The sequence below is a fragment of the Kogia breviceps genome, chromosome 3 (genome assembly GCF_026419965.1).
Source record: "Kogia breviceps isolate mKogBre1 chromosome 3, mKogBre1 haplotype 1, whole genome shotgun sequence".
Lineage (NCBI taxonomy): Eukaryota > Metazoa > Chordata > Mammalia > Artiodactyla > Physeteridae > Kogia > Kogia breviceps.
Window position 1 is genome coordinate 157186808 of NC_081312.1, and position 12097 is coordinate 157198904.

The 12097-nt window shown below is 43.8% G+C and overlaps 1 protein-coding gene across 10 annotated transcripts in view; it reads right to left on the reverse strand.

Annotated features, from left to right (window-relative positions):
* Window positions 1-12097, reverse strand: part of ENTREP2 (endosomal transmembrane epsin interactor 2) — a 424627-nt gene that overhangs the window by 66164 nt on the left and 346366 nt on the right. For 8 of the 10 annotated variants that reach the window (XM_067030097.1, XM_067030098.1, XM_059056495.2 and 5 more), the window contains exon 4: window positions 2513-2647. The exons of the other annotated variants lie outside the window; for them this stretch is intronic. In XM_067030097.1, the coding sequence (XP_066886198.1) occupies window positions 2513-2647 (135 nt within the window). The remainder of the gene's footprint in view (window positions 1-2512; window positions 2648-12097) is intronic. 10 annotated transcript variants of the gene reach the window in all.

Genomic DNA, 12097 nt, shown 5'->3' on the forward strand with positions numbered 1-12097 from the left:
TGATGGTGCAGCCACCACCTATGATTTGCCAGTTACTGTGCCAGAGGGAAAGAGAGCCCCAGAGAATCTCACACCACAGGTACACACTCGGCCTTGGAAAAGTGATCCATGTATGTTCCACTCACGTGGCTCCAGGCACCCAAAAGGGCACTAGGACTAGGTCTAGGGGAACTTGGAGAGTTAAAAATATCTTTAAACAGCACTGACGACTACCACATACCAAAAAAGGAGAGAACATTATGCTGATATAAGATATTTCTCTACAGCAATATTCGATGTCAAAAGAGAATGGCAGGGCTTCCCTGGAGGCGCAGTGGTTGAGAATCCACCTGCCAATGCAGGGGACACGGGTTCGTGCCCCGGTCCGGGAAGATCCCACATGCCGCGGAGCAGCTGGGCCCGTGAGCCATGGCCACTGAGCCTGTGCGTCCAGAGCCTGTGCTCTGCAAGAGGAGAGGCCACAACAGTGAGAGGCCTGCGTACCACCAAAAAAAAAAAAAAAAGAGAGAATGGCACACCATCTATAAACCCCTAGTGGGTAAATGTGCTCCTCAAAAATTCTATATCAGGGAGGTCATTATGGATAATACCTCCCAGTTCTGCTTAGGATGCAGAGAGCTAAAAAGAGCATTTACCCCACCATTATAAAAAAAATGAGACACTGGACACTCTGCAAATTCACATCTTAAGTTGATCCCTTCTGACAGCTGAGGTCGCAGGGCAAGCAGCTAATCCAAATGCCAAGGAAAGACAGACACCTCTATGGAGAGATAGGAGGATGTGCTCACCTGGGGCCGATGCGGTCAGACAAGTTCTAGTGGAAAAGGTGGGCCAGAGCATATAGGGAACTTAGCAGAGAGATGGAAGCTATACGTAAGAATCAAATGGAAATGCTAGAAATGAAAAGCACAGTCACAAAAACCACAGGATCATCAGAAGACTCAACAGAGCTGAGGAAAGACTTACCATGTGGGGTTGATTTTGGGGAATGCAAGGCTGGTTCACCATTCAAAGAAAGACAAATATCATATGATATTGCTTATATGTGGAATCTAAAAAAAAAAAATACAGGGCTTCCCTGGTGGCGCAGTGGTTGGGAGTCTGCCTGCCGATGCAGGGGACACGGGTTCGTGCCCCGGTCCGGGAGGATCCCACATGCCGCGGAGTGGTTAGGCCCATGAGCCATGGCCGCTGAGCCTGCGCGTCTGGGGTCTGTGCTCCGCAATGGGAGAGGCCACAACAGTGAGAGCCCCGCGTACCGCAAAAACAAAACAAAACAAAAACAACATAAAATTTCTTGCTCCAAATATCTTTAAAAAGGCAAAATAAGTACCCATCTGTTCCCTGATGATGTAATAGCAAAAATGTTGGCTCAGCCATAAAAAAGAACAAAATAATGCCATTTGGAGCAACATGGATGGACCTAGAGATTATCATACTAAGTGAAATAAGTCAGAAAGACAAATATCATATGATATCACTTACTGGGGACTCTAAAATATGACACAGATGAACCTATCTACAAAACAGAAACAGACTCACAGGCATAGAGAACAGACTGGTGCTTGCCTAGAGGGAGGGGGGTGGGAGAGGGAGGATTGGGAGTTTGGGGTTATCAGAGGCTAACCCTAAACTCCCAATCCTTATATATAGGATGGATATCCTATATATTATATATAGGATGGATAAACAACAAGGTCCTATTGTATAGCACAGAGAACTATATCCAGTTTCCTGGGATAAACCATAATGGAAAAGAATATAAAAAAAGAATGTATGTATAACTGAGTCCCTTTGCTGTACTTCAGTAATTAACACAACACTGTAAATCAACTATACTTCAATTCAAAAAATGTTGGAGGGACTTCCCCGGTGGCACAGTGGTCGAGCATCCGCCTGCCAGTGCAGGGGACACAGGTTCGAGCCCTGGTCCGGGAAGATCCCAGATTCCGCGGAGCAACTAAGCCCATGCAGCACAACTACTGAGCCTGAGCTCTAGACCCCACGCACCACAGCTACTGAGCCCGCGAGCCACAACTACTGAAGCCCATGTGCCTAGAGCCCAAGCTCCGCAACAAGAGAAGCCACTGCAGTGAGAAGCTCACGAACCGCAACAAAGAGTAGCCCCCACTCACAGCAACTAGAGAAAGCCCGCATGCAGCAACAAAGACCCAGCGCAGCCAAAAATAAATAAATTTTTAAAAAATGTTGGAAAAGCAGTAGCACGCATCACATCCACATCTACAACAACCTCTTTCAACCATTCAGCCCTGCTTCACAGATGTGGGAGTCAGAGAGTGAAATGGTGTAAATGGAAAACCCAGAAAGTGAAAACTTTAAAGTGGAAATCTCTAATGGTTTAAAACGCTCTCTAGAAAGAAACTCCCTGTTGCATGTGACCCAGCTGGATGAACTAAGAACTGAAAGGAACGCAGTTAATAAAACCTTCCTACGAGATGTCGAGACGTCGCAAGGATGGGATGGGAGGCGGAAGCAGTGGAACCTGGGTCACCTTCAAGGTCAGCCGCACGGTGTTGCAGTCCTCCCTCAGCGGGTTCAGCTTCAGTGTCTCTCCGAGGTTGCTGCAGCCCGACGACTGATGCTGCATCTCACAGCAGACACACACCTCGACGCTGTCGAACTTAATCTAGACGGGTACACAGAGCTCACGGTTAAAACCGGGCATGTGCTTGAGCTACACACATGCTTAAGAACACCATGTGACAAGCATCTCATCTCGTTTTCTTTAAATAATAAAGTCAAGACGATTTTTTTTTAATAGACAAAAGACATCAGAAACACTACTAGGAATTATTTAAAATATGTATTTTAAAAGCAATTAATAAAAAAATAAATTTGAAGAAACCTAAGCTATAACGTTACAGAAAATTACATGAAGTTGAGCATGGAGACATTATCACATGTCTGTGATAACACACATTTTGTTCCCACGGTCAGCAGCTCCTGTCTCCCTTCATGGCCTAGCAAACTCCTACTCATCCGTCAAGACCCAACTCCAGCGCCATCCCTGAGGCCTTGTCTGGTTTCCCTCTCGGGAGCTGCTTGCTTCTCCCCTGCTGGAGACTCACTTTTTCAGCAGCAGTGACTCATGTCTGTGTGCCCACAAGGGCAGCTGCCACATCTTAACCATTACAATGTTCACAATGCCCAGGAGGTGTGGGCCTTCAATAAGGGCTGAATGAATAAAAACGCCTGGGAAAATTAAAAACTATGGAAAGAAAAAATGCAGTTCAAGTGATTTTAAAAGCCTGGACCCCAGGAGGACAGCCACAGAGCACACCTGAGCCTGACATGCAGCTTGAAGTGGACCTGCCCTGGCCTGGCTGTAGAAATGAGAGAGAAATCACTGCACTGCACACGCACACAGTTGTCCCCACCCATCTCCGATCCTGGTTGGGCTGTCACACACGCACCCAACTGTTCACAGCCTTGGGCTTCTGGAAAAGTGAACTAAAAGAGGGACAGCCATAGGTCAAGGGCATCGTCCATGGCCAAATTTTCATCTATTTTAAACCTCTAGATAGTTTATCCTTTACCTATTTTATGCCTCATCTTTGCTCTTTTCATTCAGTCTTCTCAAATAATTTATGATTTATGTATCTGAATCACTACACACTTGAGTGAGTGGTGGGGGGGACCTCGTGTGTCCAGGATTGCTTGTTAGCAATTCTCCAAATCTGTGCACGGGCCTCGGGGACGGGGCTGGAGGCAGGGGGTGGAGGGCGGTGTCTGCATAAACCACTGTCCCCCTCCACGGCCACACACCTATGGCGGGAGGGGCTGCAAAAGCTGCCTTTAGAGATGCTCACACTTTTACAGATGTCTCCAGGCTCCAGGGCTGAAGCCCGGCTAAAGGAGCCATAACAACACCCCCATAAAACACTCTAGGAGATGGTGCAGCCCACACCTGACCCCGCACCCAACCCTGGAGGTCCATAGTGCGTGCTGCCCACCAGTGTCAGGGGCGCTGTTGGTAGAGAGGCATGGGCCAGACCAAGGTGAACGGCCGTGGCTCTCTGGCCACTGAAATCTCTACGGTCATGTCATTGGCAACGTTTATTTCTGGTCCCAAGAAACTGGAAAAGAAGGGTTATGATTCTTGAGGCCAAGTTTTTGTTTGTTTGTTTGGGTTTTTTTTGCGGTACGCGGGCCTCTCACTGTTGTGGCCTCTCCCATTGCGGAGCACAGGCTCCGGACGCGCAGGCGCAGCGGCCAGGCTCACGGGCCCAGCCGCTCCGCGGCATGTGGGATCTTCCCGCACCGGGACACGAACCCGTGTCCCCTGAATCGGCAGGCGGACTCTCAACCACTGCGCCACCAGCGAAGCCCTTGAGGCCAAGTTTTAAAAGGTAACAAGGGAAAAGGTAAAACTGTTAAAAGGTAAAACAAAGGTTAAAAAAAAAGGTCAAAGTTCACCCCAGGTGCCCCTGCCCATTACGGGTTCTGAGGTCCCCAGCCTTGGGTGCCGGGTGGACCCTGGCCATCAGAGTTGGGCATGTGCTCAGGGAGAGGACCACTCTGCCTCTTCGCATCCTGGACCTGAGGGGGATGGGAGGGGAGCAAGGGCGGCACCAGCCAGAAGGGAGGCCGGAGGGATGCTGGTGGGCAGGCTCTCTCCTGGTCAAACTCTGCCCAGGCTCCCCTGAGCCCTCTTCCCCACAAGGCCTCAACCATGGCCTATAAAGGCCTGAACACACAAACATGCTCTAACAGCTCAAGGCAACATCCCTACAGGACTTGATCCTCCCAAAAGTGCCTGCCTGAGAAAGTCCAAGGCCACCAGGAAAACTGGCTGCTTTTTCCAGCCTCGGGAGAGAGCCTGTGTCCCAGCCTCTGTGAGAGGGGAGCCTGTCTCTGGTGACTGCCAGCAGCTGGCACAGACAGTGGGCATCTTCGCATGGACCCTGCTAACCCATTGTGATCTTCCACTTCCCTGACTCTACTGAGGCCCCACTCCCCCCTACCCCCACTCCCTCATCCTTCCCTTAACACGCCTGGTCACCTCTGTGCAAACTGAAGTCAAGTTCAAGCACACATTCGACTCTCCTCCTAACTGCCACATTCTACTTCTAATGAAAACCTGTCCTCACCACTTTGAGGTACAGCTCTGTTCATTTTGACAAGGCCCAGCTCTGGGGAGCTGAGGCTACCGATTCCCCCCTGAGGCAGTCCAGGGCAGGGGCCTCTTCTTGGCCTTCTCCCGAGATGTCTTACACACCCACCCTCAGCCCACTGTTTAAGGCACTGAGATTTACAACAAGAGTGAACGGGAAACAAAAGTGCTGAATTCTGAAAATCCCTGTATGGAACTTTATTTCTGGTCCTCTTTGCTAGAAAATACTTATTCTGGAATTGGAGGCCTAACTACATAAAATTTCTAGGGGTTGATTTATCTCTTATCTGAAGCAGGAGTAAGACAGTATGGGGAGGGGCTGGTTATGGGGACAGATATGGTATTGGAGTGACAGGGAACCATGGGCTTCCAGTGGCCTGCAGAGCCTGGGGACAGCTGTGAGATGGATGAGAATATTTCAGAGGCCAGGTTGTGTGCACGACTTTCACTCCCTCCTGTATAATGTCAGCATGCTCTATACAGCCAGTGATGTGGTTTCCAGTACCCACATGTTTACCCAAACTACCTTTGCCTGAACAATAGAGATGGGGGCAGAAAACCATACAAACAGATGGAGAGATATACCCTGTTCTTGGATTGGAGGTATCAACATTGTGAAAATGACTTTACTACCCAAGACAATCTACAGATTCAATGCAATCCCTATCAAATTACCAATGGCATTTTTCACAGAACTAGAACAAAAAAGTTTTTAAATTTGTATGGAAACACAAATGACCCCAAATAGCAAGAACAATCTTGAGGAAGAAAAACGGTGGTCGAAGAATCAGGCTCCCTGATTTCAGGCTATACTACAAAGCTACAGTCATCAAAACAGTATGGTACTGGCACAAAAGCAGAAATACAGATCAATGAAATAAGATAGAAAGCCCAGAAATAAACCCACGCACCTATGGTCAATTAATCTACAACAAAGGAGGCAAGAATATACAATGGTGAAAATATACAATGGAGAAAAGAATATACAATGGAGAAAAGTCTCTTCAATAAGTGGTGCTGGTAAATTGTGGAGATTAATCCTTTGTCAGTTGCTTCATTTGAAAATAGTTTCTCCCATTCTGAGGGTTGTCTTTTGGTCTTGTTTATGGTTTCCTTTGCTGTGCCAAAGCTTTTAAGTTTCCTTAGGTCCCATTTATTTATTTTTGTTTTTATTTCCATTTCTCTAGGAGGTGGGTCAAAAAGGATCTTGCTGTGATTTATGTCATAGAGTGTTCTGCCTGTTTTCCTCTAAGGGTTTTATAGTGTCTGGCCTTACATTTAGGTTTTTAATCCATTTTGAGTTTATTTTTGTGTATGGTGTTAGGGAGTGTTCCAATTGCTCAATAACAAAAAAACAAACAACCCAATCCAAAAATGGGCAGAAGACCTAAACAGACATTTCTCCAAAGAAGATATACAGATTGCCAACAAACACATGAAAGAATGCTCAACATCATTAATCATTAGAGAAATGCAAATCAAAACTACAATGAGATATTGCCGCCAGCCACGGCGGGTCCTCAAAGTGCAGCAACAATCGACCAGAGGGGGGGTAGGGAACTGAATGCACCAAGGTATGGGATCAGAAAGGCACAAGCAACTGATGGTTGCAAGGCAAGTTTAATAACAAAGCATAGCCGTATATATACCCCTAAAGCAGGGAATTTGCTTAGTCATCATCTTATCTGCATCAGCTGGTTGATTGGCTTCTCGGCTTAGTCACGGCTTATCGGCATCAGCTGGTTGATTGGCTTCTCGGCTTCTCCCTCAAAGGCACCAATTTCCCCTCCAGGGTTGCTTTTCCTAGCTTTAGGGAACAACCAGGGACTCCCAGTAACTGAGCAGGTCCCTGGAGCGATTTGGCCAAAGGCCATCTCCTTTTTCACGTTCATACCATAAAGTCCAGGATGCATACCAAGGAGAGTACAATCGGGCCCTGAGGCTTATGAGGGTCTTAATGGCGCCTTCCTCAGAGGGCAATGCTCGCCACATTTCCCCCTCTTTTATTTTTTAAAGCTTGATAATGCAATTTCAACCCATACACCTCCTGACGAAGAGCAGCGAGACGGCCAACAATAAAACGTAATAAACAAGGTAATGCAATTAACATCAACAATACACATGACCCCACGGTAATCAATCCTGTGAGTCCATTTTGAAACCAAATGCATTGGGTTTAACCATTGAAGCTGATCCAAGAGTCCTTGAATTAATTGTTGGGGCCCATCTTCTTGTAGATGAGCTTCTTGAATTGCTTGTATTTCTGCATTAAGTTTTTGTATGTCCAAACTAATGTGTCCATCAGTCCATACACTTAAAAAGTGCATTTTTACTTTGTTCCAATCCCAGTCAGTTTCATTATAAGCGTGTTGAGTCACACAAATCCAAGTATATTTAGCATGGCAAATCAAACGAATTTTCAATTTTAAAGCCATAATTTGGTCTCCTAAACCTATGAGAGCATTTTTAAAACTCATCAACCTCAGTTTTTAGTTGAGTATCAATTGTAATGCTAATGCAATACTGGTATTTTTAGATAATTGATTAACATAATGTGCTTGTTGTACAGTTTTACTTAATGCTAAACCGGCGGTAGCGGCTGTGGCTATTAAAGCGGCTAAGGCTAATATGCTACATATTAATATTCCAATGAATCGTTTAGGTCTTTTTAAAGCTTCAGATAATTCTAGCCAAGCTTGCATGCTAGTACTATGATACCATGGTTCAGAAATATTTACAGGCAGCATTACATAGGAAGGTTGTTTTAACATCATAACAGAAAAAGTTCCTTTCATAGGCAGAATGCAAGTACTAAAAATACAATTCTGACAAGTTATATTATATCCTAAGGAACCAGAAGTAAACTCAATCTGTAAATCTCCTATTAGCAAGGCATATGAGGGTGTAACACAAGTAATAACTGGTTGATAAGAATAAGACAATGCAAACTTCCCAAAATCCCAATGCTTATAAAAAACCAAACTATTATTAGTAACAGAAACTGAAGAAATTAAAATGGTACCATTATTATAATTTAAAGTGCACCAGATTTGAGAATTCAAAATCAGATTGGGGAAAATCAGAAGGAAAAAAGGAGGGAAACTTCAAACTTGTAACAGCTTTAACTACCTTTAAACTATGGCCGGCCAGTAAAGTCCCTTGTCCTCCTACATATACTTCAACACAAAAATAGTATCTTTGACTTTGCAGCTTCTATTAGAGCTCCACTTTCAGCTTTATGATTAGACTCATCTTTGTTGCTGTAATTACCAGTCTCATTCTTTCCATTTTTGTTATTGGTGCCCTGTGAAATCATTTTTTCTAGAACAGCAAGAAGATGTAAAGCTTTCTCAGCTTGGTAGGTTAATATATACAGGTCTATGAGCAAAAAACACACTGCTTGGGCAAATTTTTCTTCAAAAGGTTCTATGAACTGATAAAGTTTTTCACCAACGGATATGGCTTCTGTATACTGTCGGACATGATACAGGATGACTGCTTGATTGTAATACAACATACTGTTTTCAAGATCATCTAGTCCATCCATTTCTTCAACAGCCGAGTGCACCTGATTCTTCAATTGGTTAAGTGTCTGTCTTAAACTATCTGTTGTTGTCTGGTTACTTTTGAAAAACTCAGCTACTGCCGTATTCAAAATTATTTTATAATCGTCTTTGTTTATATCTTGTAGGCAGGCAAGATGTTGCAGACAGACATCATAATTTCCAGCTGTAAAAGCCTGGAAAGCACTGGTGGACAACTCCTTCTCTTGATCAGTGATTTCAGGTCGCTTCTTGGATACTTCTTGTCCCATATTTTTTTACTTCTGACTATTGCCCCGAGTTACTATCAACTTTACTATGTGGCCACACTTTCACTCTTCACTCCGGGGATTTACCTACCGAGATTCAGATGTCCCTCTCGTCCGGTCCCTGTTCGGGCGCCACTTGCCGCCAGCCGCGGTGGGTCCTCAAAGTGCAGCAACAATCGACGAGAGGGGGTAGGGAACTGAATACACGAAGGTATGGGATCAGAAGGACACAAGCAACTGATGGTTGCAAGGCAAGTTTAATAACAAAGCATAGCCGTATATATACCCCTAAAGCAGGGAATTTGCTTGGTCATCATCTTATCGGCATCAGCTGGTTGATTGGCTTCTCGGCTTAGTCACGGCTTATCGGCATCAGCTGGTTGATTGGCTTCTCGGCTTCTCCTTCAAAGGCACCAATTTCCCCTCCAGGGTTGCTTTTCCTAGCTTTAGGGAACAACCAGGGACTCCCAGTAACTGAGCAGGTCCCTGGAGCGATTTGGCCAAAGGCCATCTCCTTTTTCACGTTCATACCATAAAGTCCAGGATGCATACCAAGGAGAGTACAATCGGGCCCTGAGGCTTATGAGGGTCTTAATGGCGCCTTCCTCAGAGGGCAATGCTCGCCACAAGATATCATCTCACACCAGTCAGAATGGCCATCATCAAAAAAATCTAGAAACAATAAATGCTGGAGAGGGTGTAGAGAAAAGGGAACACTCTTGCACTGTTGGTGGGAATGTAAATTGATACAGCCACTATGGAAAACAGTATGGAGTTTCCTTAAAAAAACTAAAAATAGAACTACCATATGACCCAGCAATCCCACTATTGGGCATATACTCTGAGAAAACCATAATTCAAAAAGAATCATGTACCACAATGTTCATTGCAGCTCTATTTACAATAGCCAGGACATGGAAGGAACCTAAGTGTCCATCAACAGATGAATGGATAAAGAAGATGTGGCACATAGATACAATGGAATATTACTCAGCCATAAAAAGAAATGAAACTGAGTTATTTGTAGTGAGGTGGATGGATCTGGAGTCTGTCATACAGAGTGAAGTAAGTCAGAAGGAGAAAAACAAATACCATATGCTAACACATATATATGGAATCTAAGAAAAAAAAATGTCAAGAAGAGACTAGGGGTAGGATGGGAATAAAACACAGACCTACTAGAGCATGGACTTGAGGATATGGTGAGGGGGAAGGGTAAGCTGTGACAAAGTGAGAGAGTGGCATGGACATATATACACTACCAAATGTAGGGTGGATAGCTAGTGGGAAGCAGCTGCAAAGCATAGGGAGATCAGCTAGGTGGTTTGTGACCACCTAGAGGGGTGGGATAGGGAGGGTGGGAGGGAGGGAGATGCAAGAGGGAAGAGATATGGGAAGAGATATGTATATGTATATATATGTATATATGTATATATGTATATATATGTATATATACATATATGTATATGTATATATGTATATATATATACATATATGTATATGTATAACTGATTCACTTTGTTGTAAAGCAGAAACTAACATACCATTTAAAGTAATTATACTCCAATAAAGATGTTAAAAAAAAATAAGTGGTGCTGGGAAAACTGGACAGCTACATGTAAAAGAATGAAATTAGAATATTCTCTAACACCATACACAAAAATTAACTCAAAATGGATTAAAGACCTAAATGTAAAATCAGATACTATAAACCTCCTAGAGGAAAACATAGGCAGAACACTCTTTGATATAAATCGTAGCAATATTTTTTTGGATCCATCTCCTAGAGTAATGGAAATAAAAACAAAAATAAACAAATAGGACCTAATTAAACATATATGTTCTCTAACGCATTTTTATCATGGATTATAAATGAATACATGAAGGTCCAAACAATAAAACTGTGAGAAGGTAAGATAAGAGAATATCCTCATGATCCTGGGATAGGGAAACACTTCTTAAACATGTCTCAAAATGTGTTAAGAATAAACAAATGACTCATGTGTTTGACTATTTGTAATTAAAATTTTTTTCATCAAACAATACCCATAAGAGAGTAAAAATAGGAGATTTTGCATCACATGTAAGTGACAGATGACTTATATCCAAAACAAACAAAAAGTTCTGTCTTAAATATTCAGAAAAAGACAAACAACCCCTATAAAACATGCGATATTGAGCCCCACCACAATAGTACTTTGAGAAACAGAAATCAGAATAAAGTGAGATGTCCTTACATCCCCATCACAATTGCTAAAACTGAAGAATAATGACAATACCAAGTGAAGATAAGGATGTGAAGCAACAGGAACGCATACACTTCTGTGGGGTGTGAATTGAGACAGCAATGTTGGAAAACAGCTTGGCATTATCTACTTAAGTTAAAGATTGCGCCTCAGTCTAACATAATACCCAACAGATATTTCCATCCTAGGACTATATCCAACAGATATGAATGCAATGGTTACAAAAAACATGTACTGGAAAGTTCACAGCAACATCACTTAAAATAGGTTCACACAGGAAAGAGCTCAATGTCCATCAGAAGCAGAATGGATGGGGCTTCCCTGGTGGCACAGTGGTTGTGAGTCCGCCTGCCAATGCAGGGGACACGGGTTCGTGCCCCAGTCCAGGAGGATCCCACATGCCGCGGAGCGGCTGGGCCCGTGAGCCATGGCCGCTGAGCCTGTGCGTCTGGAGCCTGTGCTCCGCAATGGGAGAGGCCACAACAGTGAGAGGCCCGCGTACCACAAAAAAAAAAAAAAAAAAAAAAAGCAGAATGGATGAATAAACTGTTTTATATTCATACCATGCAATATAAAAGCAATGAACATGAATACAGCAACATGCCACACGAATATACTGCACAGCATGTTGAGCACAGGAAGCCAGATACAAAAGAAATACTTCTACTGAAATGAAGTTAAAAAAACCAGACAAAATTAAACTATAGTGTTCAGAGATGCATGCATAGCTGGTACAATTGTTTAAAAAATTCAAGATGTGAATAACATAAAGATTAGCATAGTGATTATCTTTGAGGGGGTGGAGAGGCAGTGAACTGGGAGTACATAAGGAGGGCTTTGGGATGCTGGGTATGCTTTATTTCTAGACTTCAGTGGAGGTCACATGGTTATTTGACTCTTGATAAG